Source organism: Aplosporella prunicola (assembly GCF_010093885.1).
Source record: "Aplosporella prunicola CBS 121167 unplaced genomic scaffold K452scaffold_39, whole genome shotgun sequence".
In the NCBI taxonomy this organism is placed as follows: Eukaryota; Fungi; Ascomycota; class Dothideomycetes; order Botryosphaeriales; family Aplosporellaceae; genus Aplosporella; species Aplosporella prunicola.
Genome location: NW_022983567.1, coordinates 73158 through 99570, shown reverse-complemented (window position 1 = coordinate 99570; position 26413 = coordinate 73158). Strand labels below are relative to the sequence as shown.

The 26413-nt window shown below is 56.7% G+C and overlaps 10 protein-coding genes across 10 annotated transcripts; 5 read left to right on the top strand and 5 right to left on the bottom strand.

Annotated features, from left to right (window-relative positions):
* Nucleotides 1–151: 151 nt before the first annotated feature.
* On the bottom strand, nucleotides 152–3603 carry K452DRAFT_353805 (uncharacterized protein). Its single transcript, XM_033545847.1, has 4 exons — nucleotides 3211–3603; nucleotides 1062–3148; nucleotides 381–1009; nucleotides 152–320 (listed from the first exon to the last, which is right to left on the bottom strand). The coding sequence occupies exons 1-4, from the start codon at nucleotides 3557–3559 to the stop codon at nucleotides 260–262; spliced, it is 3126 nt and encodes a 1041-aa protein (XP_033392511.1). The 5' UTR covers nucleotides 3560–3603; the 3' UTR covers nucleotides 152–259.
* A 199-nt stretch (nucleotides 3604–3802) lies between these two features.
* K452DRAFT_302481 (uncharacterized protein) lies at nucleotides 3803–5207 on the top strand (the record flags this gene model as incomplete). Its single annotated transcript, XM_033542595.1, has 4 exons — nucleotides 3803–4039; nucleotides 4096–4218; nucleotides 4285–5004; nucleotides 5136–5207. 4 exons carry the CDS (start codon nucleotides 3803–3805, stop codon nucleotides 5205–5207), a joined length of 1152 nt encoding a protein of 383 aa, XP_033392510.1.
* A 1728-nt stretch (nucleotides 5208–6935) lies between these two features.
* On the bottom strand, nucleotides 6936–7835 carry K452DRAFT_208309 (uncharacterized protein; the record flags this gene model as incomplete). Its single annotated transcript, XM_033536132.1, has 1 exon — nucleotides 6936–7835. A coding segment is annotated over one exon (900 nt), but the record flags the coding sequence as incomplete, so codon positions are not given.
* Nucleotides 7836–8080: 245 nt separating this feature from the next.
* On the top strand, nucleotides 8081–9846 carry K452DRAFT_353802 (uncharacterized protein). Its single transcript, XM_033545846.1, has 2 exons — nucleotides 8081–8579; nucleotides 8867–9846. The coding sequence occupies exons 1-2, from the start codon at nucleotides 8329–8331 to the stop codon at nucleotides 9777–9779; spliced, it is 1164 nt and encodes a 387-aa protein (XP_033392508.1). The 5' UTR covers nucleotides 8081–8328; the 3' UTR covers nucleotides 9780–9846.
* Nucleotides 9847–10850: 1004 nt separating this feature from the next.
* Nucleotides 10851–12173, top strand: K452DRAFT_342038 (uncharacterized protein; the record flags this gene model as incomplete). The annotated part of the gene is made up of 3 exons (XM_033545390.1): nucleotides 10851–11111; nucleotides 11179–11586; nucleotides 11736–12173. The coding sequence occupies 3 exons, from the start codon at nucleotides 10851–10853 to the stop codon at nucleotides 12171–12173; spliced, it is 1107 nt and encodes a 368-aa protein (XP_033392507.1).
* Nucleotides 12174–15826: 3653 nt separating this feature from the next.
* K452DRAFT_118179 (uncharacterized protein) lies at nucleotides 15827–16973 on the top strand. The gene has a single exon (XM_033535140.1). It carries the CDS (start codon nucleotides 15969–15971, stop codon nucleotides 16614–16616), a length of 648 nt encoding a protein of 215 aa, XP_033392506.1. The 5' UTR covers nucleotides 15827–15968; the 3' UTR covers nucleotides 16617–16973.
* On the top strand, nucleotides 16709–18518 carry K452DRAFT_118172 (uncharacterized protein). The gene is made up of 4 exons (XM_033535139.1): nucleotides 16709–16855; nucleotides 16984–17241; nucleotides 17351–18082; nucleotides 18163–18518. Exons 1-4 carry the CDS (start codon nucleotides 16801–16803, stop codon nucleotides 18228–18230), a joined length of 1113 nt encoding a protein of 370 aa, XP_033392505.1. The 5' UTR covers nucleotides 16709–16800; the 3' UTR covers nucleotides 18231–18518.
* Nucleotides 18519–18832: 314 nt separating this feature from the next.
* On the bottom strand, nucleotides 18833–20050 carry K452DRAFT_353800 (uncharacterized protein; the record flags this gene model as incomplete). Its single annotated transcript, XM_033545845.1, has 2 exons — nucleotides 19517–20050; nucleotides 18833–19388 (listed from the first exon to the last, which is right to left on the bottom strand). Exons 1-2 carry the CDS (start codon nucleotides 19741–19743, stop codon nucleotides 18833–18835), a joined length of 783 nt encoding a protein of 260 aa, XP_033392504.1. The 5' UTR covers nucleotides 19744–20050.
* Nucleotides 20051–20867: 817 nt separating this feature from the next.
* Nucleotides 20868–21336, bottom strand: K452DRAFT_216099 (uncharacterized protein; the record flags this gene model as incomplete). The annotated part of the gene is made up of 2 exons (XM_033536251.1): nucleotides 20868–21182; nucleotides 21283–21336. Coding segments are annotated over 2 exons (369 nt in total), but the record flags the coding sequence as incomplete, so codon positions are not given.
* Nucleotides 21337–22066: 730 nt separating this feature from the next.
* K452DRAFT_279491 (uncharacterized protein) lies at nucleotides 22067–25664 on the bottom strand. Its single transcript, XM_033539421.1, has 5 exons — nucleotides 24990–25664; nucleotides 24658–24921; nucleotides 24146–24607; nucleotides 23219–24097; nucleotides 22067–23171 (listed from the first exon to the last, which is right to left on the bottom strand). Exons 1-5 carry the CDS (start codon nucleotides 25527–25529, stop codon nucleotides 22323–22325), a joined length of 2994 nt encoding a protein of 997 aa, XP_033392502.1. The 5' UTR covers nucleotides 25530–25664; the 3' UTR covers nucleotides 22067–22322.
* Nucleotides 25665–26413: the final 749 nt, after the last annotated feature.

Genomic DNA, 26413 nt, shown 5'->3' with positions numbered 1-26413 from the left:
GGATGATGGACGCCACGAAGCAGCTGTCCACCGATGGGGAGGAAAAGACAGAATGGAAGAAGGTGCTGGAAGTTGAAAGTGGCGAGGCAACAGGTTCTTATAAAGACTGCACAAGGACTGTCTCAGCTGGACAAAGACTTGTCTCACTCACCCAAAGATGCGTACATTATATATATATGAATATGACAGTCACAGAGTACGAACAAGCAATCACTAAATTCATCATAGCTATTATCTAAACAAAATTCACCAACCTCATTCACTCTACACTGCGCCGATCCGTCGACTTGGTATGGCTCCTAGGCCTCTTGAAGCACGCACTGCACCCGCAAGCATTAGCACAACATCCATCGCCTCTTACACAAGGATGGTTTACTTACAATTCACTCTTCGTCGCCTCCCGCAGCTTCTTCAAGATGACTCTCAGCTCAGACAGCTCCGACTGAAGCCTGACCCTGGCGTCATTGTCCGTGCGCTCATCCAAAGCCAAATAGATCGAGCTCTGGATCTCGCTCGTCTTGTCCGTAGTATAGTTGCCGAGTGTCTGGGCCAGGAACTCGACGTCCAGGGTCGCTTGCACGAGCGCGGGGAGGTTGTACCGCGGGCGCGCCTTGAACGTCTCGATCAGGTGCTTGCTCACCTGCTCCAACAGGTACTTGAGCACTTGCGATGTCAGCGGCTGTGCTGTCGTCGACACCTGCGTGTGCACCACAACGAGCTCTAGCAGCACGTCGTATACGTAGCCTCGGGCGTCCTGTGGTTGCGGAGTGGCAGGCTCCCAATCGGGACTCGAGATGCCAGCACGGATGACTTGGGAGAGCTTTTTGCTGATGGGTTGCGTGTAAGACTGGAAGAGGCGAGCGTAAATCTGGCCGAGCGCATCGTCGATCTTGGTGCCTTCTTCGTGCAGCTTAACGCTGAAATGGTTCTCGTACTGGTTGATGAGCTGAGGAATCAGTTCGGTGCGGAGAGCCTGGAGGTTAGCAAGAGTAATGAGGATGCGTATGCTCTGTATTCTGTCAGTAGACCGTTGGTGGTGAACGAAGATATAGCTGGCGCACCTTGTCTGATGCATTAAGAGAACGCATATCCACCTCTCTCGTTGTAAAACTACGCAGCGGAAGTGTGAGCCCATCAGCATCATCCTCCCATGATGTGTTGTCCAACTTCTTCGGCTTCTCAACATTCTCAACCATGCCCTGCAATATCTTGTACAAGCTTGTGACGAACTGACTGCGCACCATCGCCAAAAGTTTGCTCGAGGGAGGCACGACGACTTCGCCAGAGCCAGATCTGGTAGCAGCTTCAGACAAGTAGAGAATTTTCTGCATGCTGCTCAAAAGAGAGCCTTCCAAGGCCATGAAACGGAAAGGCATGTTGGTCAGGTACTTGTTGTCAGACGCACGTGTCCAGTCTTCGAGCATCTTCGCATGCTCCGCATCCTCATTCCAGGCCGCGCAGACTGCCTGCACGCATCTCTCCCGCACCCCGCCAATGAACATCTTAAGTTCATCAACCGAGCGGCTGGAGGTACGGGATATACTGAGGGCAGCAATTTCACCGCCAGCTGTGCCCACAAGAGCAAGAATTTTGCTGAGATAAAACACGCCAGAAAGAGAGTTTGCGTAAGGCGCCCAGAAGGCATATTTCTCCCAAGATTCTCCCCTCCGCGGTGATGGAGGCGGGTTGTGGCTGTCAAATTTGAACCGACTGTCGGGCAAAGGAGAGAGTAAGGCGGACCCTGGCGTTTTCGGAGTGTCCGGAGTGGTTGGTGGAAGCGGGGTATAGAGCAGAGAGATATCTTCAATGGGCGGTTCGACGAAAAACTCGGAAATGCCATCTTTGATAAGACCAACGAGTTCATTCGCCCCGTTCTGCAGTTCTTGGACATTCGAGCCAGAGAGCAGGTGGTGTTGTTTACTCTTTCCGTCGGGTCCAACGGGAAGTTTTCTTTGGATGTTCCCATCGATAAAAGCTTGCGCGGTTTCCCAAAATTCAATGACCTCTCCCAAAACGCCGCCCTGGATCGAGAGCAGAGTGTTGAATGCCTGGAGCTCATGGTCCCAGAAGTCAATGACCTTGGCTGAATCCATCTTGATGTTTTGCCCTGGACGGTCCTGGTTCTCCGCGGACCTGAGATGCTGAGCAATCTGCCGCGGTGTCGGCTTCTCTGCGTTACCCAAGCGCCGCCGCATAATCTCCAGTTCAACCTTGCTGCGTTCGAGGGTGGCCGTGATCTTGCTCTTGAGATATTCGTACCGACTAAGCAACCAGATCCAGATGGGGTTGTCTTCCACTCCCAGCTCCAACAGAATCGTGATGAGTTCCATGTGCTGCTCTGGCTTGTCATCCTCAGACTGCGCAGGTTTAGTGAAATGAGTTCCTGTCAACTTCTTCCAAACCTCTCGTTTGAAGTTCGAAAGCTGATCTTCCACGTCCGTCCACATGCGTGCGGTCACGATGACTTGATGAATTTCAGGATCAGTCAGGGCAACGCGGCTCTCCACGGCCGAGTCAACGATAGCCTTAGCATCATTTGCATACCTCCGTGCTTTGGCGAATTCTTCAGGTAACGTGTCGTAGTCCTTCCTTTTGATGCAATCCTGGATTGACGCGCCTACTTCGAAAAGACCGCGATTCTTCTCCACCGACGCAAGGATAGACTTGAGCATTTCGCCTCTTTCCCGTCCACCAAGAGCCGGCCCCCAAACTTCCTCCGCCTTGACTGCCACTTCCAACAGAGGTGCCTTGATGCCTTGCACACCGTATTCGGTCTCCTTTGTAAGCGCGTTCTTCCTCTTCTCGTTGTACACGGGGAGAGGGCTTGGCGGTGCTAAGCTGCCCTTGCGCATGTGGATGCTCTGTCTATTGCTCATATGGCGGGAGTGCCCGCGCCGGTGACCGTCCGGGTCGGGCTCGCGTCCCTGGTCGCGCATTTCGGTGTAGACATTGTCAATGGTAGCCTTGGCGCGGACGAAACGTTCGAAGTTTGATTCTACAAGGACCTTCAGGGAAGCGGATTTCTTCTCGATCGAGCGGGACAGAAAGTCCAAGCCCTGGAGGAGGGACTCGGTAGAGGCATCACTATGAACTTGGGAGAGGAAGAGGCCGGGGTTGAAGGTGGTGGAGGAAAGGAGGAAGCGATTCCCTGACAACACTCGATTAGGGCACAGGTCTATGTAGGCACATTTCTCACACGTCACGACGTACTGAGCTTCAGGTTATCTTCGACAGCCAGACCCCTATGGCGCAGCACTTGCACGACGCTTGAAGCGTTGCCCAACGGGTCGGCCTCATCCTTCTGCACGAGGTTCTCGACACCGTCCTCGGTCTTTTCGGAGCCGGGGATGCTGCTGCGCACGCTGCCGGAGCGCTCGAGGACCGAGTAGCGATGCGACTTGGAGCGGTGCAGTGGTGGGGCAGGAGCAGGAGCAGCTGCAGCTGGGGGAGCACCGATGTCGTCGTCGGACTCGTCTTCGTCCTTCTCCGTGGGCCACTCAGAGGGGTAGAGAGTCTTGAGGTTGTAGTGCTCGAGCAGGGCACTTTCGGACTCGGCCATGACGACGGGGGGGTGGTGGCGCACAGCAGCGAGGTGTTTGGGCGGCGGGCGGGTGCCGAGCGGCGGATGGCGCACCCTTGTTGTCGTTAATGCCGAGTTTCGCGCTGGTTGGATCCGGCTTGGCGATGAACTAATTGCCTGAAAGGCCGCTGCGACGCAAAGCTTCTTGCTTCCGGATACTGTGCAACATCGCAGCTCCCCCGCCCAATCCCTTCCTCCTCCGCAATCTCGACGCCCTCCATCATGCTGGCTGCCCGCTCTTTCGCCGCGCCCGCAAGGCAATGCCTGCGCCAGGCCAACAAGGTCCAGCGCTTCGCCCCGGCCTTCACCAGGACCTATGCCGTCGCCGCCGACGACAAGGTCGCCAAGTTCAAGGGCACCAAGGGCAACGACGGCAAGTTCACCGTCACCCTGATCGAGGGCGATGGTATCGGTCCCGAGATCTCGCAGGCCGTCAAGGACATTTACTCGGCCGCCAACGTATGTTGTTTTGTTGCGACACCACGGTGATAGGCTTCAATTGACCGCCGCGACAGGTCCCCATCAAGTGGGAGTCGGTCGATGTTACGCCGCGTCTGGTCGACGGCAAGACCTCCATCCCTCCCGAGGCCATTGAGAGCGTTACCAAGAACTACGTTGCCCTCAAGGGCCCGCTCGCCGTACGCTTCCTCGCACGCCCCGCCCAATTTGCACGAGATCGCACCGCTTAACGCATATCTACACAGACGCCCGTTGGCAAGGGCCATGTCTCGCTGAACCTGACCCTGCGCCGTACCTTCAACCTGTTCGCCAACCTGCGTCCCTGCAAGTCCATCGCGGGCTACAAGACCCCCTACGACAACGTGGACACGGTGCTCATCCGCGAGAACACCGAGGGTGAATACTCGGGCATTGAGCACGTCGTCGTCGACGGCGTGGTGCAGTCCATCAAGCTGATCACGCGCGAGGCTTGCGAGCGCGTCCTGCGCTTCGCTTTCCAGCACGCCGAGTCGATTGGCCGCAAGAAGGTGCGCGCCGTGCACAAGGCGACCATCATGAAGATGTCCGACGGTCTCTTCCTGTCTACCGCCCGCGAGATTGCCAAGGACTACCCGCACATTGAGTTCGACGCCGAGCTGCTCGACAACACGTGCCTGAAGATGGTCACGGACCCGATCCCGTACAACGACAAGGTCCTCGTCATGCCTAACCTGTACGGTGACATTCTGTCCGACATGTGCGCCGGCCTTATCGGTGGTCTTGGTCTCACCCCCTCTGGCAACATTGGCGACGAGTGCTCCATCTTCGAGGCCGTCCACGGCTCCGCCCCCGACATTGCGGGCAAGGGCCTCGCTAACCCCACGGCCCTGCTCCTCTCCTCCATCATGATGCTTAGGCACATGGGTCTCAACGAGCACGCTTCCCAGATCGAGGGCGCCATCTTCAAGGTCCTGTCCGAGGGCAAGGTACGTTTCCCCTCAGTCCCCCCCTGAGCGATGACGCGCACGCCGCAGAATTCTGCGCGCACATCATCTCCCAAAGCATACGCCTGCGAATCTCGAACACAATTGAGCTAACGCAACTTTCCGCACCGCAGACCATCACGGGCGACCTTGGCGGCAAGGCCAAGACGCACGAGTACGCCAACGCGGTCATCAAGGCTTTGTAAATTATTCCAGGCGCGCGCAGCAGCTGTACGAGAGATTTAAACAGTAGCTTCTAGTAGGACCAGACAGAGGTGGTTCGAGCTCGACGACAATAGATTATTCATTTTTCCATCATGTTTCCTACTCGCGGCGGCGGCGGCGGTGGGCGGATGCTGTTTACTTGGTGTTTGTACCTATGTGTGTACGACGTATTGTGGGGCAGTGAGCAAGCAAGCAATAGTGAAGCGATGTAACATTGGTCGCGCTGTGTCGTTGATAAAGCATTTCCTAGGTTTTTCACATGCTGTTTGCTTGGAGAACGCCTATGTTCGATTCGTCGTTTTTCGTATGCATGCGCGCTGAGTGAGGTTCCGTCAGGCCCGAGCATCTGGAGTGCCGTGCGCATGAAGATTTGATTTGATATATCAAAAAGGGCGGGGCTCGGAGATGGGTCGGGCGGAAGAGGTGGCTGTTGCGCTGTCATTGGGCGAGGGGGCAGGATTTGTGGGGTTGGGCTTTGGTGCCCGGATGGGCGGGTGCCCTGGTGCTGGGGGTGCCGGATGCGGGTGTGGGTGCTGGTGCGGGTTTGGTTGTTTGTTGGTGGTGGTGGTGGTGTGTTTGTAGATAGGTAGGTATGGTATGGTGGGAGTAAGGTTAGGTGCTCTTTCTTTCGTGGAGAGTATTGATTTGATCTGCTGGCTTTCGCAAGACTGTCTGTCTGTCTGTCTGTCTGTTAGGCCTGTCTTCCCTAGGTAGCAGCGTAAGCAAAGCAAAGCAAACACAACAGCAACCAACCAACCAACCAAGCACACTCGAAGCATTACCCCATCTCTCAACCCTCAGGCCTCAAACCGCAGAGCCGCAAAACCACAGAACCGCAGAACCCAGAACTCCACCCCCACGCACCCATGGCATGCCGATAGGGTATATACATATACACCACCCAAAAATAAAAACAAAAAATGGCAACCCGATGCCCCAAACGCCCAGCCAACCCATCATACCCTATCCCAGCCCAGCCCAGCCCAACCCAGCGCACAGCCAAGCAAAAAATAAAAAAACGCCCCCTCACCCCTCCCCCTCTCTTACCTCACCCTCGCTGGATCATGCAATTCATACGGCGGCGGCGGATCCGCCGGCACGCTAATATGGCTCTGGGCGCGCCCGCCCTCGCGCTCCTGCTCCTGCTCTGCGCCCGCCTCCGCGTCCGCAGCACCATCAACATCCCCGCTCCGTCTTGCCTCCACGCTCTCCTCAGACGCAGGCACCACGCCGTCCTCCGCTCCCGTCGTCGTCGTCGTCGTCGTCGTCGTCGTCGTCGTCGTCGGAGCTGCAGGCGCCATCTTCTTCCGCTTCGGCGACGTGGCGCGCCGCGCGTCTGCGTCTGCGGTCGCTGCTGCGCGCTTGGCTGTTTTTGCTGCGGCGAGGGTGGCGGGGGCGGTGGCGTCTTTCTTCGCCGCCGCCGCTGCTGCTGCTGTGGCTGCTTTCTCTTTCCCTTTCTTTGCGAGCAAGGGGGGTGCGGGAGCTGTGGCTGGAGCGGGGGGCGCGAGACCGCTGGATAGTGGGGCTGTGGTGGCGTAGGCGAGGAGGGCGGAGTAGAAGGCCGCGAGGGCGGCGCGGAGGGGGTGCGCGGAGGGGAGGGCGAGCTCCTCGTCTACCGCCGTGTCGTCGGGTGCTGCGGCGAAGGCTGAGCCGAGCGGCGGGAAGAGCTTGAGTTTGCCGTCGGTGGAGAGGGCGAGGAGCGGGGGAAGGGAGAGCTTGGAGAGGGAGACGGCGGGGTGGGAGAGCGGGAGCGCGAGGTGCTTGGCTAGGTAGTGGGAGAGAGCTACGGTGAAGGGGCCGGTGACGGTGGGCTGCTGCTGGTGTTGCTTGAGCAGGGAGGGGTTGGCGGAGAGGAGCCGCACGCCGCGGGCGAAGAACTCGGAGATGTCGTCGCGGGATATGCTGACGTCGATGCAGCGGAGCGGCGGCGCACCGGTGCCCTGCGCAAAGACAGAGGGAAAGGCGAGCTGCAGCTGCAGCGTCTTGAGGGGCGTGTTGGGGCCTGAGGTGCGGTCGTCGGCGTCCAGACGCGCGAGCAGTGCCTCCAGTGTCGCGGACAGGAACGCGGAGCGCAGCTTCAAAGGCGCGACGCGCGCGTCGAAGGTCGTGGCGAGGTAGTCTGTGAAGGTGGTGCGCAGCGCGGCGGGCATGCGCACGAGGAGCAGCGGCAGCGACGTGAAGCCTTCTGCGGACGGCGCCTGCTGGGCATTGGGGTCGCGCAGTAGTAGCGCGGTATAGGTCGTCTTTACATAGCGGAGCTGGACGAAGATGCCGCGCGCCTCGGCGATGCTGACCTCGGGCGCGTCGTCATCATCATCGCCGCGATCCTGCTGCTCGTGCTGGTGCATCTCTTCCCATTTGGCCTCGTCGCCTAGCAGCTCCCAGGTGCAGCTCTCCAGCGCGCCGGTGCTTCCATTGTCGGTGCCCGCGAAGCCGCCGACGTCGACGCCGCGCAGCGTGTCACCCTTCAGCAAGTCCCGCAAGCGATGCGCATATGTCCGTAGCGATAGTTCGTCAAGCAGCGCTCTCGAGCCGTGGTAGAGGGGCGACAGACGGTAGGCGGTATATGTCGAGTTGTAGAGCGGGTATTGGGGCGTGACGTCGGCCATTATCGGCAGCAACGAGGGCGTGAGGGCGTGTCAGCGGGCGTGCTGTGGCTTGCGGAAGCTACTATAGTAAGGCGCTCGGCATGCGGTGAGTCAATCTTGGGGGTTGATGTCTGAGAGATCGGCCCAGATCATGTCCCCAGCAAGCTTCTTGTTTACATCCGGGGTTTCTCGGCTAAACTTCCCCACATGCTATCGCGTTACCTTCGACTCTTCGATCATGTCATTCCCATTCGCAATTGTAGGTGCTCACGCACATTTCAATTGCGCAAGTTTCATCGTCTGGACGTACGTTCCTTACCTACTCACAATGGAACGGCAAGTGCTCACCACACCCGGACACCGCACGCCAAGTCTACCCGGCGTCCGTTTAGGAAATGGTCCGTTTTCATTGACATCATATTCGACCTCTACCTGGAGTACCTCCCTCTGCACCCCTCTCTTATTCTCCAGTGACTTTTCATCTTCTTAATTGCCAAAACACTCCCGTCACAAAATGAGCATCACCACCGACGCCCAGCTGGAAGACTACCTCAAGTCCACCGGCATCGAGTATACGGCCATCGAACAGCTCTCCGGCGGCACCGCCAACTTTGTCTGGCGCGTTACTCTTTCTTCTGGCCAGTCTCGCGTGATCAAACATGCCGAGCCGTACATCAAAGATGCAACCATGATGCTCTTCCCTGTTGACCGCGTGGACTTTGAGGCGCGCGCCCTGACTTTGATTCCTGAGGCCATGGCTTCCGGGTAGGTACATCTGTTTTACATCTGTCGAGTGGTTATACCGTCTGAGCTTGACAGCAGCTTTGAACTGTCTAAAAGCTGTTTACATTCGTCTCTCCTTTCAGCCATTGTTGTTTATAAAATCTCTCTTTATACCAATTGAGGAGTGCAAAGCCCACGCAATCCCAGAAAGACACAGCGAAAAACATCATCCCAACAGCCCAACACATCAACCAACCCAACCTGCGTAACTAATCTCTCCCATAACCCACCAAAACCCCCCACAACAAAACCCCAACTAACGCCTCCAGACCAACCCCCCACCACGCCCCACACATCAGCATCACGCTCCCAACCCTGCACCACCACGACACAACAACGCACACGCTGCATCTGTCCGCCGGCGGCCCCAACACGCTCAAAGCCGCCTACGTCTCCCCCCGCCTCAACATCCCCGCCATCGGCGCCGCGCTAGGCACCTGGCTCGCCGCCCTGCACGCGCGCACCGCGCCCACGCCGCTCGGGAACAACGCCACGGGCACCAGCATCTACCGCTACGCGTACACAGGCCTGCATCGCGCGCTTGCTGCGCATGGCTGTGACGCCGCGTTGGGGCATGCAGTGAATGCGGAGTTTGGTGGCTTGTTGAAGGCTGATGATGAGGGTGTGTGCCATGGGGATTTTTGGCCGGGGAATGTCCTTGTGGATGATGGGAGGGACGGCAGTAATGTTGATGCTGGGTTGGGTGAGAAGTCTGGAGAGGGAGATGGAGAGCAAGACGTCGCCCTCACAGTCATAGACTGGGAGATCTCGCGCCGCGGGCTCGGCGCCACCGACGTCGCGCAGTTCGCTGCGGAAGCGTACCTACTGGACCGGTTCCGGGGCGGCAGGGGCCTGCTGCCTGCGTTTCTGACGGCGTATGTCGAGGCTGCGGGGCGCGAGGGCGACAGCAACACGAACTCACCCGACAGCAATAGCAACTCCAGCCCCCTCTCCGGCAGCCACAGCTACGGCTTCATTACTGATACAGAGGCGTTCGTGCGCAGAGCAGTTGTGCATTTCGGCGTGCACGTCGCGTTTTGGCCTACCTGTGTCGAGTGGGGCGATACGGGCGCGACGGAGGAACTGGTGCGCTTGGGGTGCGAGATTATGGAGATGGGGAGGCGGGGCGATTGGGAGGGCGTGAGGGGGTCTCCGGTGGGAGCGCTGGTGGAGATTTTGTAGTAGGGAACGGGGATGTGCAGTCTTCGAGACCTGCCATCAGCGCTGTTGCAAGGAGCTTGATATCATGGTCAATAGCCAAGCCAGATGTAGCTATAATGCAGCGTATACAATCCTGTGATGTCCGCGGGTTGTATCGGACAATGAATCTGGGAGGCGCCGGCAGGTTACAGTGGATTCTTGTCCTTGTGGGATTGGCTAGATCGGCTTTCTTTTGAGCTCACTCTTTACGCTGCTGCTTTCTTGTTCTTCCTATGCGGAAAGATCTTCGAGGTCGGCGAGGTAGCCGTGAACGCTGACTCTGGACCGTTGGTGCATGGACGCCGGGTAGCGACAATGTGAGCAAGTGAGCTGCAAGTGTGCGCAACTCTCAGCGACTGTACAACGACAGCATCGTCTTGAGGCTAAAGTGGTTTCTTTTTCGCTGGTCGTAGCATCTGTATTCCAGGGGGTGCTGTCTGGGCGGCAATCACTGCGACGACAAAGAAGGTTTGTTGCAGTGATGGCTAGGGACGGGGGCAGTTTGCCGTGCTTTATGTGAGGGGGTTGTATGCTTGCTCTCTCTTTCACACACACTCCGCGCCTACGTACGTCCAGAACCTCCAGTCCAGCTCAACCGGCAAGACCCAAGCCGCCCTGAGCGGGAAAGCGCTCTCCAGCACTCTGAGTAAGCCATTTGGAGGGGCTATTCCCGAAAAGGATAGCTCCGCACCCGGGTGTCGTCGCGGGTGTCTTGAGCTCGTCGCCGGCCGTCCTCCGGACACTGCGAAGGTCGCCACAGAATACGCTCCCACGGCCTTCTTGCCAACGCAAAATTTCCTGCCTAAGCCTCACGTCAAGGCACTCGCTGAGGCTGTGAGGCTGCTCGCTGGATCTTGATCGCCGTCACCTAGCTGCTCCGGCAGCTGTCCTGCATTACTTCCTGGACTGCGCTGCTGCGCTCCTAGAGTTTCACCTACTCTTAAACTCCACGGAACTCGGAACGCATGCTTGAGCATTTACTTAAACTATCGCTTGAAAACAACATCCTCCATGGTTTTCACCTAGTTTGCTTTGACATCACTGGTTGACAAGATGCCTAAGCCTGACACTTCGGCTTCAGAGAAGCCGGTCTCTGAACCTTTACCAGCCGTGGTCAGATGGAAGGTACTGAAGTTTTATCCGGGCTACAATACGAGGTTACACAACGTTTGGTCTGTGTTAGATGCCGCCATTGCGAAAGGCATCATCGAAGCGACATCAGTTACCAAATACAAATACACATTGCATGAACAGATTCCCAAAGGACTTTGTTCCTCATGGCCCTTTGAAATGGCAGTGCAACGCGTTTGGCTGGTGAGTCTATTAAATATACCTCTATAACGAATAGCATAAAAGTTGATCAATTGTGTGCTTAGTCTAGCCTGGAAAGGCTGTATGGTACAAGTGTTACCCGCTTCAAATAACCAAAGAGTGGCTAGTTCGAGTGGATTACTTTGGAGAGTACCCGGCACCCCATGGGGAGACGACGGCTACCGTAAAGAAGATTGACAAAGGGAGTTCTTTGGAATTTTTCAAATTCAGTGTAAAGACAGGACTATTCAGTGAGATCGAAGAAGGAGATGAGTCGATCAAAAGGATTCAACAAGACCTCAGTCAGACACCTATACGAGCTCTGATCAAGTCTACGGTTTATCATCGAGGGATTTGCGATCTCGACTATTACGAGACTTTTAAGTCTGACCTGGAATGGCTTGATTGGGAAAAGACGAAGTACGCCGAGTACAAGAAAAGAGAATACGAGAAGAAGCTACCACGTCGTTCCCTGATCGTACGTCTCAAAATCCCTGGGCTGAAAAAAAAAACGCCTTGAACGACCAAACATCTAGTACCATCAATGACGCTTCTCCAAGCCTCAACGAAGAGCACGGCAAGAGCTCCAAGGATTTACAAGACACTGATGGTCTTGACAGGCAGTAGACATCTTCGAACACTGGGAAAACTGATCCTAAAGCTACCAAGGATAAGGATACATTACCCAATGATGTTTCTGGTCCCCCAAGAGCGCCTGCGCCTTCACCACCGGACGAAAGCCACTCTGAAGAGCTTCCTGCTGAGAAAGGGCCTACATCTGGTGACCAAGCTGCATCTATCGATCAATCTGCATCTGATGAACAGCCTGTACCTGAGCTTCAGCCTCATCCTGAAGGACAGCCTCCGCCCGAAGGGCAGCCCGCACCCAAGGAACAACCCGCATTTTTGAGGAAGCTCAAATTTCCGATAAAAGCCGCACCTATGAGGAAGCCCGCATCTATAAGGCAGCCCTCACCTAGGAGACAGCCCATATCTAAGGGACAACCTCTCCCTGAACAACCGCCATCGCCTGAGTCATCCTGCAGCGGGCGGCACTGCACCTAGACCACGTCCAAAGCCTGCAACTGGTAAGAAGACTGCAGCACATAATGCTTCTCAGCGCAAAGATACCCACACGGAAAAGAAGAAGGGCGGAGATCAATGCTCCCAATACTACCCAGGTCACAACGCTTCCGATGATGACTCGTAGTATGGAAACCCAGAACTGAAGGTGGAGGAAATGGAATGAGGCTTCCATGACGACGATCCCACTCAACGGTTCAGAATCACAGCCCCAGATCCGCCAAATGTTGCGGAAGCTGTCGGATATGACCGACTGGAGTTTCTTGTTGCCAAACGCACAGTAAGGAGTTACGAGGCAACCATCCGCGCTCAGAGTTCCAGGATTGTCGAGCTCGAATATGAGACGGTGGAATTACGAAGGGAAAAGCGGAAACTGGAGCGTGAGAATGCAGAGCTTCGCCGCATCAGGAGCCGTCACTCTTGAACGACTTTGAACGATGCCTTGGGTTGGCTCAACGTTCACTTCCTGGCTCAATTACTTGGAACTACGGAGTGATTGGAGCTACGGGGTAATTGGTCATTGGGGAATTTGCCAGCATAGCGGTTGGCGAAGTTATACGGAGAAAGTTGACAGATTGACGCCACGGGATTTCTTTTAGCCTCTTCTCAGGCTGAACAGGGCAAATTGAACCACGTTGCGTGGAATTCTCTTTTCCTAAACAACCAGGTTGGTAGCGACTCGGCACTCTCATCAGCATTTCTATAGTATCCTAGTACGTGCGAGTAGCTTAAACACAGCGCTTTCCGTCAGTGAAGGATGCTGCATGAACCTGCAATGGCACTCGAGCTACGACCTCACTAGCTGGTTCATAGTTTCTATAGCTCAATTCCAATACAAGACGAAAGTTCTGAAGACCCTTTCAGTGTAGAAATATCCGCGTCCCCGCTCCAGCTGTAGTTACAGTCACGACTACCGCTACAGCGACGACACCTACACGACACGGCACGAACCCGCTCCTGGGCCCACGGTCTCGGACCTGCGCGTGTTTGGCGTTTTCGCGGGCGCAGCGACAAGGTATGGGAAGAGAGGAAGAGGGCTGACAGGGCTGCTCGCGGGAGAGTAAGTGTATAGTACAAGGCTGAGCGAGTCGAGCGCAAGTAAACGTGTGGAGAGCTGGGGGAGCAGTGTGCGGCGGCGCCAAAGCAGGGGGCGGGGTGGATGAGGCGCCGATGGGTGCAGGCGGGCGCTGGTGCGTTTGTGAAGACGTTGAGGCGAGGATATGTGCTAAAGGGCGGAGGAGAGGGCTGGTGGCGGGATTCAGGGTGTAAGGTACTAGGTAGAGAGTTAGCTGGTCTGGCCGGGATTAACCATGAGTTCTGTTGTCGGTGACGGGACGGACGGGAAGGAGTGTCGTTTGGAAGATATGCCTTGCCTACCTACCTAGTATGGTTCGTACGAGCCGCGAGCAACTTACAGCGGGACGGGACAGGCAGACCACGGGCTCACTCCACACACCCTGCCACTATAAGTAGGTACCCAACCCATACCATCCTCAACACCAAGCACCCACCGCCCCTCAACCCAACCCAGCAACCACAGCTCCAAAGTCCAGACCCACCCAACCCAATCCCACCCATCGGAATCTCCCGCCACAAGCACGGCTACCCGCATAGGTACCGACCCACACGCATGCACGCACGCAGTCAGCCGCAGCGCAGCCGGATCCCTGTCAGCGAGAGCGCGCTGCGCCGAGTCCCGAGAGAGAGCCTGTCATGCCAGTCCAGCTAGCTGCAGCCGCCTGCATCTGCAACCTGCACCCCCCTGCCCCAACCCCAACCCCTGCCTAACCCCTGCCTAACCCCTGCCTAACCCCCGCCTTCCACCTTCCGTCTTCCGGTACTCCGTTCTCCGCCTCTCGTTCCGTCATCCGTTGTCTGTAACCCGTCATCTGTCGTCCGTCGTCCGTCGTCCGTTATCCGGCTTCCGGTCGAATCTAGCTTGTAACCACCTGCTCTACGCAGCCGCCGCTGCCGGGCACCATCACTACACACAGCACCCGTGCGTGCGAGAGCTAACGGCTAACGGATAACGACCTACCTTACTGACTTGCATCCAACACGCACGTGTACGCTTCTCGCGGACGCGCCCAATACCACCACCACCGCACGAGCAAGCAACTGAGCCAACCCACCAACCAACCGCGACGCCAGCGTTTCTGCCGTGCCCTCGCTCTCATCTTAATCTGCGCAGGGCAGCGGGCCTGCCAGCGCGCAGAGACGTACGTCCGGCCCAGTCCGTACTCCGTACCTCCAACCGCTCAGCCGGCCTCGCTCAGCGTAACCTCGCGCAACTCGCAACCAGCAATCAGCCAGTTTCGCTACGTTTCGCTTAGGCTCGCTCACCCTCGGAAGCCCGCCGCCATGAGCGAGTTAAGGCGCGCGCTAGGAGAGCCAGGAATAGGCGCGGTCGCACAGGGGCGTACAAAGGCTTTGGTTGGCGGGATGATGGTGGTGGCGCGTATCTTCTTTCTTCTTTGCGCATGAGGTGAGGTTTTTGGTTTTCGGAAAAGAAGAGAAGAGAGGAGAAGAGGGGGGAAGAGAGGTATTGTGGCTGGATGGCTTGCTTGCCGCTTTTCCTTTTCTTTTCTTTTTCCTTTCTTTCTTCCTTTCTTTTTTCCTTTCTTTCCCGTGCTCAGGACAGAGCACTCGCTCGGTCACGCCAGCTTAATCTACAGCTTCTCGTGATAGTGCCACTTGTGCCTGCCACTCGATCGGCTGATGATGGGTCCGCGGGGCCTGGGTAGCTAGGTAGGTAGGTAGGGACGGAGGACCTGCGGTGGACCTAGGTACGGAGGAAGCGCACTGGGAATCACGGCGACGAGCGCGGCACGTGTGCGTGCGTGCCACCAAACCCACCGCCAGTCCAGCGATCAATAAAACATGCAGCGAGCTAGCGTGAAGCTTAGGTTGTGCTGCAGCGCACACCTGAGTCCGGCTGGATAGGTAAGGAAGGTAGTTACCGGGCGCAACAGCAGCAGTAGTGCTTCGTCCACCGCAGCTGCTTGGTTGCTTGCTTGGTTGCTGCTTGGTTGGTGTTGCAGACCTACCTACCTACCGAGGTTAGATCTGCTACCAAACTAGGCGACTGTAGTTAGTTACTCCGTACCTACCTAAGTACGGTAGCATACGACGGTGCTAGAGAGCTCGTTCCTGGCCCACGCGCACGCCGCGTCCCGGCAAACAGGTAGCTCCCGAACCCGAGCGTGCGCGAGAGCGTGAGCTAGTTAGAGTGCGAGCGTGAACATGAGCTGCAGCTGTGTCTGTGCCTCCATAACTAGCCTAGACACACGGGAGACGGCGGCATGTCCGCTTACCTGCCTGCTACCCTGGCTGTCGGCCTGTCGGCTGGCCGGGGCTGCGTCTAGGTACCTACCTACGCAGGCCAACCTACCCAGGTCGATTCTCCCAGGTCGATCTTCCCAGGCCGCCCTACCTATATATGATCAAACGCGGCCTGCAGTGCCGTTTCGTTTGGCTGATCATCGTTCGTAAAAGTGAGAAGGTTCGGGCTTTGCTTGCTTGGTTACTTACTTACCTTACCTACCTACTTGCCTACCCTGCTTTGCTTCTGCTCGCACGCAGCCGCCGCCTTCCGCATCCATCGTGCCTACCTACCTGCTTGCTTTTGCGGCACACGTGGGCAGCTGGCACAGTCTGCTCTCCTCTTTCCCTCTTTCTCTCTCTAGAGAGCGTATCCGGCAGCATACACAGCACCAAACCAGCCAAACCAAAACAACCATCATTACCAACCACCAGCTCGCCAGCTCTTCCACAACCATGTCCTCTACCACACCCGCAGTACACCCACCATCAGCATCAGCGCCACCGCCCCGCTCGCCCCGGCACCAAACCCCCCAAGCCCGGCTCCTGAGACTCCGCCGTCTGCGCCGCCTTCAGGCGCCTGCTGCAGGCAGACGCACGGCGCAGAAGCCCGCTCCTCCTCCTCTTCCATCTGTCCTTCCTTCTCGGACGCCGCTGACGTCGCCGCCGACGTACAAGCCCACGCCTTTAACAGCGGCTGCTGCTGCTGCGAAACCTGTCGCAAAGCCCGCCACGTACGTCCCTACTGGGTTTCCGCGTGCGCAGACACCGAACCTGCCGACGGTGACGATAGTGGAGGGGCCCGGGATGCGGCCGAGAGTGAGGGTGTATGCGCCTGTGCGGCCAGCGTTGGTGCGGAAGGAAGAAGAGGAAGAGGAAGAGGAAGAGGAAGAGGAAGAGGAAGAGGAAGAGGAAGAGGAAGAGGAAGAGGAAGAGGAAGAAAAGGTGTTAGTGGCGGGAGACAGAGACGGAGAAGTAGCGAGCATGCCAAGTGGAAAGAGCGAGGTCAAGCAGGTCGAACGACACGACGGCTCGACCAGCAGCCAAGCATGCCAAAATCAAAAGCATGATGTCCTGATATCAGGCGTTGGGCGTCTCTCGTGAGACACAGGATTGAGTGGACCCTGCGCGGCGGTGGCGCTGCGTCATCGGCCGGCGACGGGACCCCGCGAAATTTCGCCTCCGACCGCGGCGCGTGGTCTGCCTGTGACTCTTTAGCTACAATACTCTACATAGCACCAGCTGCAACCAAGCAAAAACATTCCGTTCTACAGCAACCTCTCGCACAATGGATGTCCAGAACTTTACTTCGACGAACCGTAACTTCCCCAAGAAGAAGTGCGGTTAGTATTCCCTCTCCCCATCCCACCTCGCTCTGCCTCTCTGCCTCTCTTTCTTTCTATCTCTCTCTCTTCTCTCGCTCAATTGAAGCAAGCAATGGCAATGGGCTGACCACATGGTCGTACTGCAGGTGTGCTAGGCGCAACGGGCTCGGTCGGCCAGCGCTTCATCCTCCTCCTCGCGCTGCACCCGCACTTCACGCTGCACGCAGTGGGAGCCTCTGAGCGCTCAGCCGGCAAGAAGTACAAGGATGCAGTGAAGTGGAAGCAAGCGCTGCCGATGTCGAAGGAGCTAGGCGAGCTGGTGGTGAAGCGGTGCGTGCCGGAGGAGTTCGCCGAGTGCGACCTCGTCTTCTCGGGGCTGGACAGCGACGTTGCTGGCGAAACGGGTAAGCAATGCCGACCGCGTCGTCCATCCATTGCTCCTCATCCAATGGGGTGAATGGTATCTTTGCTAGCGGGGCTTGGTGCTAACATCGTGGCTTTGTGCTTCAACAGAGATGGCCTTCCTCAAGGCCAACCTCGCCGTCTTCTCCAACGCCAAGAACTACCGGCGCGACCCGCTGGTGCCGCTCGTGGTGCCGACAGTCAACATCCCGCACCTGGACGTGCTGAAAGCGCAGCGCGCGCATTACCAGCTGGAGAAGGGCTTCCTCGTGTGCAACTCGAACTGCGCCGTCATCGGCATCGTGATCCCGTTCGCGGCGCTGCAAGCCAAGTTCGGCCCCGTCGAGTACGTCAGCGTCGTCACGATGCAAGCCGTGTCCGGCGGCGGGTACCCGGGCGTCAGCAGCATGGACATCATCGACAACGTTGTCCCCTTCATCTCGGGCGAAGAGGACAAGCTCGAAACCGAGGCGCAGAAGATCCTCGGGTCTGTCAACGAGGACGTCTCTGGCTTTGTCGACCAGACCCTCAAGGTCTCCGCTGCCTGCAACCGCGTCCCGGTTATCGATGGCCATACCGCCTGCGTCTCGCTGCGCTTCAAGAACCGCCCGGCCCCTAGCGCGGAAGACGTCAAGACCGCGTTCAGGGAGTACGTGTCTGAGGCGCAGAAGCTGGGCTGCCCCTCCGCGCCCGAGAAGGCCATTGTGGTCATGGACGAGCCGGATCGTCCGCAGCCGCGCCTTGATCGCGAGACGGATCGCGGGTATGCTGTTAGTGTAGGCCGGGTGCGGGAGGACGAGAGCGGCTTGTTCGATATCAAGTTTGTCGCGCTGAGCCATAACAGTAAGTCCCCCCTTCCCTTTTTTTCTTTTTTGGATTTTTGATTCTACTCGATTGTGCGGTTGGCTGACGATTTGTTATAGCTGTTATTGGTGCTGCTGGCTCGTCCATCTTGAACGCGGAGGCGGCGGTGCTTAAGGGCTTTGCTTAGGCGTCTGGTCTAGGTGACGGGTGTGGGGATGTGGGATATGGGGTGTGGAAAAATGGCCGTCGGGGCCGCGTGTGGAGTATAGTTATTATTCGTTCAATGAGATACCTGATTCTTACGTCTATTTTCGGACTCCCGCGTCTGGTGTTGGGGGAAGTGTCGTTGTTGCGTTTGTTGTTGGTTTTTACTGTTCTGGGGGTTGATACTCGGCACGTTGTGCGTCTCTCTCTCTGCCTGTCTACTTCAGACAACCAAATCAACGCTTATAGAAGAAAAGAAAATTGATTGATTGATCGATCAATCGTACTGCACATACAATACACCCCCCATCCATCCATCCATCCCTGCCGAAACGCCGCGCTATGAATGTTTGTGTGCTTCGTGAGCCGGAACGCCCCGTCACTTGAACTCCTGGGTTTTCTTTTGGGTTCCCTTTTGAGGGATGCTGGCGTTGGTTGGCGGACGCGTCGTGGTGGTGTTGGGGTTGGCTTGGTGCGGATGTGGGAGTGGGAGTGCCGTGGATGTGTCCAACCCAGCCAGCCAGCCAGCCAACCCAACCCAGCCAACCAGTCCAACCCAACCCAAGCCGCTAGCCAAGCCAAGCCCTAATACCTCCTCCTCCCACCACCACTCCTCTTCTTTCTTCCCTGCCAGCCACCCCTAAACTTCCCGCCAGGACCACCCATCCCTGGATTCCGCTCCTCAAACCTTTCCCTCTCAGCCTCGGCCTCCTTCCTCGCCTCCTCCTCCCTAACCGCCCTCTCGCGCTCCAACTCCTCAGCGCTCTTCTCAAGCCTGACCTCCGGCTTGCGCAGATCCTCAACCCAGCGCGCATGCGCGCCCTCGCCGCACTGGCGGCCGTTCGGGCAAAAGCCGGCAAGGTAATAGCGGCAGAGGCGCTCCTTGCGGACGTGTTTTTTCGCGCAGCGTGGGCCGAGCGGGCAGAAGCCCCGCTCGTAGTGTGGGCAGGCCGGACGCTTGGATTCCGGGTCCACGTGTAGGTAGAGGCAGTCGTCGCCGTTGGAGCACGTCAGGTGCCGGCTGTAGTGGTTGCATTCCGGCATGCGGCGTAGGTTGTACTCGTGTAGGAATTCGCAGGCTTCGCCTTTTTTGCAGAGGCCGCGTAGCCAGTGCTTGCAGACGAGGCTGCCGTGGAAGGAACTGTGCGGGAGGTTTTGTTAGCGTGGGGCTTGTCGTTACGTCCTGCCTTCTGCGTTCGTGTATGTTTGCGCGTATGTGTATATGTTTGTGTGCTTGTGCTTGTGTGTGTGTAAGAAAGAACCACATACTTATTAAATGCCGACGACGTAGGATGTTTATCGGGGCACGCGTTCCCGAGCGGACAATGTCCCTGCTTAAAGGCATTGCAGATGGGCCGGCTGGGATCGAGCCCGAAGCGGTATTCGCGCCGCAGGAAGTCGTTGAAGCTGAAGCTGAAGTGCGCGGGCTGCGGCGCCGGCCCCAGGATGCGCTGCGCGATGGGCGGCGGCGCGCTGGTCGAGACGTCGGCGGCCATGGTTGTGGCGGCGGTCGCGGCGGGGGTGGTTGTAGTGGTGGTAATGGTAGCGCTGGTTGTGATGGTGGTGGTGTTGTTGCTGCGACGTGTTGCGGCGTAAGTAGTTAGGTGATGTGGAGATGGTGGGTGTTGGTTGCGCGGGCGGAGTGGTGATGTTGCTTTGCGCGTGGTTGCGCGCGCACGTGAAAGCTTGGACAATAGCTATACTAACGACAAGGAAGTAGCTTTAAGTATACTATACTAAACAAAAACTCCATCTATTTAATAATCCTATCTAATTATAGCCCTAGAGTTAAGTCTATTAATCTCTTCTAAAAAAAGAAAATACTATCCTATCATTTGATACTCCACGACTAGTGGTCTCACAACTACTAAAAGCGCCCGGCTCTATTGTCCGTGCATGGAACCAGACGCTACCTACCTAGTAGTATACACGCCTCGAGGCAACTAGGCAGAAAGATCCCTCCCGTCCTCGACAGCGCTGCTCTTGCCAGCCTGTCTAGCGCGACTAGTCTCGCCGACGCATCATACACGGATAAGCTGAGAATATGGCAGTTTGATGACATACCAAGGTGAAGTGTTAGCGGAGAGAATATGTAGACATAAATGAAGAGAAGAGGGCTTTTTGTTGTGTACGTGTTATTTTGTTGCCATTTCTGTTGCTGCTGGTAGCAGACAAATGGAGAAGATCAGTCGGGATTTGATATGTTGAGTGATTGTATTTGGCAGCGGTAATCGTTTTCATATTTCTGCGGCTCATTGCTGCGTGTGTTTGTTCTGCGAGAGCCGCCATGGTGTATTAGTATGCAATGTGGTTGGTTGTTTGGGTTCCTTCTGATTGTGGATTGGTGTGGAAGGCGAGATGAAAGGTTTGAAGGAGAAGCGACGATGACAGAGATATATGTATGTAGAAAGCCCCAAGCTTTGGAGTCAGAAAGACTGCTGTTCTCTACTCAATCAGCGCCGTGAATAATAGACCGCAATGTTCTCAAAGGCATGGATTAACAACTCGCTGACCAGTTAACCTCTTCCAACCAACCCATCACCCCACACCACCCTTCCTCAAACGCCTAAGTAGTCGGGTCCTCGCCCTTAACACCCCCTCTAGGGTCCTGACTAGCCTCGCCCCCATTCCTTTCCCAATCCAACCAACTGCCACGATACTCACCGACGCTCTCAAACCCGCCCTGCTGTGCCAGCTGCGCCGCCGCACTACTGCGCACGCCCGCCTTGCAGTAAAATACCAGGTGCTTGCCGGGCGGGGGTTTCGCGAAGCCGAAGCGGTCCTCGAACTCCTCGGGCGCGAGGAGCAGCGCGTCCGGCTGCGACGCGATCGGGATGTTGATGGCGGTGGGGATGAAGCCCGCGGCGTATTCGGCTGGCTCGCGCACGTCGATTAGGAGCGCGTCGTGCGTGGGCGCTTCGATTAGGCTTTTGATCTGGAGGGGGGAAGTGTTAGTTTGTTTGTGTGCTGTGCTGTGCTGTGCTGTATTGTGCTGTGGGCGTGGGCGTGGGGACCGCGGCTTGGGCACAACTTACCCCGTTGAAGTCGTACACTTTCGACTTGGAGCCGTGCTCGGCTGAGTGCCAGCGTGCCTGGACGGCCTGTCTCTGGACGGCGGGCAGCGCGGTAGCGACGCGGAGCGGGCTCACGGGCGCCGCATGGCGAAGCGGACAAGCAGCACGAGCAACGGCGGGGCCAGCGGAGCGCAGCGAAAGGCCGAGGATAGCAGCTCTTCTTGATGCCATTGTGTCAAGTTGGGCGTGTCGTAGGTGGAGGGAGAGATGTTGTCTGTGCAATTGGTGGTGCTGCGGTGCTCGAGCTGGTCGATGGAGCTTCCCCAGACTTTTTTACGTCACATCGACGGAAGCCAAAAAGCTTCGACCGTCCGTAGGGCACGTGACCTGATCATCGTCATGGATGCCATGCGCAAATAATGCCACACCCGGGGCCAATCACTTTTGCCGAGAAAGTAATGTCCAAGGTCGTGAAAGCCGGCCGATCTATTTATGTTCACTAGGCTAAGTCCACCGCTGGCCACGCTCGAGAGTCGGAAGGGGAGCCCGCCTCTGCTTCCTAGACAAGGTGCCAGCCGCCAGAGCTCCCCGCGAACAATTCCAATGCCCTCGAACGACGCAGCTAAATCACTTCATGTTTCGCGCAACCCTCCCACGGCTCCACCGGATCTTTCATACGAGCCGAACGAACCCATGAACCCATGAGAGAGCCCACTAGAACTCCACGAAAAGTCAAACTCGCAAACAGAACGGGAAGGGCAAATTGGTATACTTCTTTTCGCGCCTTGTACAACATCATACGGAGAAAAAAAAAAAAAAAAAAACGCCTATAACAAAAAAAGGAAAGTCGGAAACGTAGCAGGACCGCAACGCAAACATAAAAGCAACGCATACATACAGACGAACGCACACTCGCTTTTGTATTCGCCCGGGGTATATGTCTTTCTTTCGTGGCCAGAATCGGTTCATCGATGTGTGGGGTATTGAGTCGAGTTTGGATCATCGGGGTGGGGTATCGTTCACTGACGAAGAAAGAAAAGAGAAAACTCTTTTTTGGTCGTTCAACGAGGGGGCCCAATCGGGGCCGGGTATCCAGAAGCAGAATGGGAAGTGCTGGGACGCCCGCTGTCGACAGACGCCCGCGGATCATACCTGGGCGTCATGTCGCCGGGGGCCGCAGAAGTGGGTGTACCATGAAAGGAAAGTTTCGAACTGTTGGAATGGTGGAAGCCAACGGCCGAGGGTACCGGCCAGCCGTTGGTGTGATGCTCCTCGTCGGGGAGGTTAATACCGCTATCATTCCAAGGGTTGCGGTAGCTAGACTGGGATTCAAGGGAGACGAGCGACGCCTTGGAAGCATTGCGCGAGGCGTGCGTGAAAAGGGAACCAGGAGAGTTCGAACCGTTCTTACGGCGCTCGATGAACGAGGAGAAAGAGGACATGCTGCCCGGCTTGCGAAGCCTGTCCAAGAATCCCATACGCTCAGAGCCGGTGTCATCTCCAAAGACAGAACGAGTGGGAGAGTCGGTCGAGTCAAAGCGCGGCTCGGCCGGCTGAAGGACTCTGGAAGCAAAGAAAGGCAGGCTGTCCTCAAAGGAGTCAGACTTGGGACGAGGAATGGCACCCTTGATGATCTGAGTGACATCAAGGCCGTGGGCCACAAGACGAGCAATGAAATAGTCAATCGCATCCTTCAGACCACCGGCATAGTTGCGCGTGTAGCTCATGACAAGGTTCTCAATCATACGCTCAGGAGTCTCGGAAGTTTGGGACTCGTTGAGATGGACCTCAATGTTGTATTGGGCCTTCATCTTCATAAGAACGTCCTTTCTGAACTCGTCAGATCTGAGGAAGTCACTCAGCTCCTTCGGGGCAAGGAAGCTCATCTCATGAGTTTCTGGGACCATGGACTTTGATAGGTTAGCCTTTTCATCAGTAGTAGGAAGCAGAGACTTACCAAGAACTCATCAACAGCCTGAGGCACCTGGTACTCGGGGCCAGAGACAGTGACAACATCACTAGCCTGCTCAGTGCTAGGGAACACAATCTTGCAATTCCACTTCTTCTCGAGTTCTTCAATCTCATTCATGCGCGAAATCAGCTCACGGTGGTAAAGACGGTTGATGACGACATGCTCAGAGACAAACTCGGCATCCACCTTCTCAACCATGTCCATGATTTCTTGCTTGACGAGATCCAAGTTCTGCGCATTGCGAGCGGGAGTACGACAAATGACGTTGTCGACCTTGATATCGTCCTCTTCCTTGCCAAGACCACCACGATCCATTGCATTGGAAAACTTGACGAAGACGGAGTATTTCTTCATGATGCGCTGAATGTGCTGTCCGCCGATACCGATGATGCGCTTATGGTACTGGTCGGGAACGTGGAAGGAGATAGCCGCTGGCATTTCCTGTTCAACAAGATCGAGTCCACCCTTCGTATCCTCGTAGCGAGCGCCGCGGACGACAATGTAGAAGTTGTACTCGTTGAATCCATCAAAAACAATCTGAACGTTGCTCTGACTCATAATCTTGTTGATTTTGCCATTCTTCTTGCCACTGACGAATTCCTTGTGCTCGTTGGCCAGTTCAATCTTAACGCTCATGTTGTACTGAGACTTGCGAACGAAAGGAATGTTGTTGATAACCATCATGGCAGCCTTTACGGCATCATCAGAGCCACTGATGTGGAAGTTCAACCTTTCAAAGCTGATCTCCGCACCGGAGTTGATGCAGATGTCAGACAACATGGCCCTCACGTCATCCGGAGTGGGAGGCCTTTGAGAGGGATCGGCATGGGTGATGCACCAGGAAGCGCTGTAGAACTGACCGGCCTATAGAACGTCAGCAAGCGCACAGTCACATGACATTATGAAACCTACCAGGGCCATAAGCTCACGAATAGTCCTCTCCACATTCAAGACATCGGTGCCCTGAACGCGGATTGGACCACGCTGGAATCCGAGCGGGGGAAGCAAGATATACGAGCCGTTGTTCTCAATGATCTTGCGCACCTTGTCCAGGCGCTCAAGCAAGATGTTGTCGATCTTGCTCGTCGTAACGATAACTTCCTTCATGAAAGCCCGAGTGCTGAGAACCAGGTCGTGCAGCCTGTGCTTGGCCTGCAAGATGTCATCAGGCTTTTCACCGGTGATGATGATTTCATCCTCTGGGCGTCTAAGGGCCCCTGGGGGCGTATAGCCGTACAACCGTGGGAAAGGAGGAGGAAAGTAAATCGCAGTGTTTGTAGCAGACTCGATAAGCTTGATGTTCTTGCGGGCTCTCCCGCAGATAAGAGTGTGCATGGTTAGCTCGAGCTTCATCGTGTCGACGTGCCTGTGGAGCTGTAGATATGTTAGCGTTGATAGCGCGACAAACCACGTGCTGAACGTACAATCTGGTCAATCATGATCAATATCCTCGTCTTTGCAAACTCGGCGCTCTCCACGTCGCCGTAGATGGCGCATCTCAAGCGCTGCTCCGTGTCGTGGAGCGTGCCGTTGATACTTGCCGATTCAATATCGATCGGCTTCGGCTGCAGCAGGAAAATGTCGGCCTTGGTGACCTTTGCGATCTCATCGATATGAGTCAGGACTTGCGACTTGGCTTGGTCCTTCTCGAAGACCATGTTGTAGTCCAAGTCCACCGTGGTGCATCGCTAGACGCCAACAACAACGTCAGTACCGGCGTTTCACGTCAGCCCACCGGCGGCCGCGAATGACGTACCAAAGCTATGGGCGTCTCATTGAGAATTTTGCACCTTATCGAGCGGACGAGGTCGGCTTCTCCTGACAGGCAGACGTTGGTAACCAGAGTGGTGACGCGCTGCAGGCCCGGCAGCGGCTTGGGCTCGGACGAGACGACGGTGGCGTCCAGGGTGCCGTTGCTGGTGGCGCTCAGCTGTTTGCATAGTGACCGCAGGTTCTCGACGTTTGCGACGTGTACGGGCAGCGTGTGGGTGGGCGGTGGCAGGGCAGCCTCAGGAGTCTCGTCTTGCCGGGTCCAGCGAGCAAAAGCGCCGGGACTCGCGTAGACGACGTCCTCGGCGTCAGGGCCGCCCAGGTTGGAGGCAAAGGGGACATTGAAGGACAGGTTGACAAAAGTGCCGGGCTGTATGGTGGGAGTGACGGCGGCGGCATTCGAGGGCCGCTTGACAGGCTGGTTGGGAAGGTCGTTATGTGATCGTGACATGCCGAAGCCCATCGAGGGCGTCATCTTCTCCCACCCATGCCGGGCCTGACCGGTGAAGTTTGATATCTTGTGCATGTTGGCCGGTCGCACGCCCCGCAAACGAAAAGAACAAAGACAAGAGGAAGGGCGGGCTTGATGGGGGGTGGGTATTGGGGGACTGGGGTGGTTTGGACGTTGGAGCGAGAGAAGGGCGTAGGATTTGGCGAGAGGTCGTCCAGTGGATGGATCAGCCGGGAGCGATGATTTCAAGCCCGCCAAGCCGACTAAGAGCGAGCCGGGCTGTGCGCGCGTAGATCCTGCCAGCGACACCACCAACCCTGCGTGCCAGGCGCTACTTGCCAGTCGGGAGATGCAGCCTCGCGCGCGCCGGGGGGGGGGGGGGGGGGGGGGGGGGGGTCCCCAACTAAATATAGTTCAAATGTTGCTAGTAATTTATAATAAATACAAAAAAACAAATTGCTACAGGAGCCTGAATAGGCTTCCAACCCCCAGCACAGACTGGATGTGTGAGTACACACCAGTACTGTGCTGGGGGGGGGGGGGGGGGGGGGGGGGAGGGCCGCCGTTCAGGGCTCATCAGCAGGGCGGGTTGGCCAGCTGGCACGCTGAGGGCGCAGAGCCGACAGCGTCAGGCCCCGGGCAGCCCGCACTCAGAGCGCGCGCCCAACTCTCGGGCTTTCCCTCCCGCCGCGCCAGTAGGTAGTTAACTCTGACTAGAGGACTGGCGCTGTGATGCAACCGTGCAAAAAGTCAAAGGTCGCTCACCCATGATCCGTGATCCATCATCCCACGGTGGTGCGCGTCTGGTCTGGCCCGGCCCCTGCCAACACCATGCTGAGCGGGCATGATTGATGGACATGCCCACCGCACCTCCCTAACCTTAATCGCTGCTCTCTCCGTGTGCATAGAGTCTTCCATGTTGCCTGGCGGATGCCGTCGGCTGTCCTCCTTTCGTCATT

What these genes read in the sequence shown, in the direction of transcription:
- K452DRAFT_353805 (XM_033545847.1), bottom strand. Translation starts at nt 3,559, where the DNA reads ATGGCCGAGTCCGAAAGTGCCCTGCTCGAGCACTACAACCTCAAGACT. An exon ending in CGAAGATAACCTGAAGCTCA is followed by an intron (nt 3,149 to 3,210) that starts GTACGTCGTGAC and finishes GAGTGTTGTCAG; the next exon opens with GGAATCGCTTCCTCCTTTCC. An exon ending in GAGGCGACGAAGAGTGAATT is followed by an intron (nt 321 to 380) that starts GTAAGTAAACCA and finishes TTGCGGGTGCAG; the next exon opens with TGCGTGCTTCAAGAGGCCTA.
- K452DRAFT_353802 (XM_033545846.1), top strand. Translation starts at nt 8,329, where the DNA reads ATGAGCATCACCACCGACGCCCAGCTGGAAGACTACCTCAAGTCCACC. An exon ending in CCTGAGGCCATGGCTTCCGG is followed by an intron (nt 8,580 to 8,866) that starts GTAGGTACATCT and finishes TAACGCCTCCAG; the next exon opens with ACCAACCCCCCACCACGCCC.
- K452DRAFT_118179 (XM_033535140.1), top strand. Translation starts at nt 15,969, where the DNA reads ATGTCCTCTACCACACCCGCAGTACACCCACCATCAGCATCAGCGCCA.
- K452DRAFT_118172 (XM_033535139.1), top strand. Translation starts at nt 16,801, where the DNA reads ATGGATGTCCAGAACTTTACTTCGACGAACCGTAACTTCCCCAAGAAG. An exon ending in CTTCCCCAAGAAGAAGTGCG is followed by an intron (nt 16,856 to 16,983) that starts GTTAGTATTCCC and finishes GTCGTACTGCAG; the next exon opens with GTGTGCTAGGCGCAACGGGC. An exon ending in CGACGTTGCTGGCGAAACGG is followed by an intron (nt 17,242 to 17,350) that starts GTAAGCAATGCC and finishes GTGCTTCAACAG; the next exon opens with AGATGGCCTTCCTCAAGGCC.
- K452DRAFT_279491 (XM_033539421.1), bottom strand. Translation starts at nt 25,529, where the DNA reads ATGCACAAGATATCAAACTTCACCGGTCAGGCCCGGCATGGGTGGGAG. An exon ending in ATGAGACGCCCATAGCTTTG is followed by an intron (nt 24,922 to 24,989) that starts GTACGTCATTCG and finishes GTTGGCGTCTAG; the next exon opens with CGATGCACCACGGTGGACTT. An exon ending in TTCGTGAGCTTATGGCCCTG is followed by an intron (nt 24,098 to 24,145) that starts GTAGGTTTCATA and finishes GACGTTCTATAG; the next exon opens with GCCGGTCAGTTCTACAGCGC.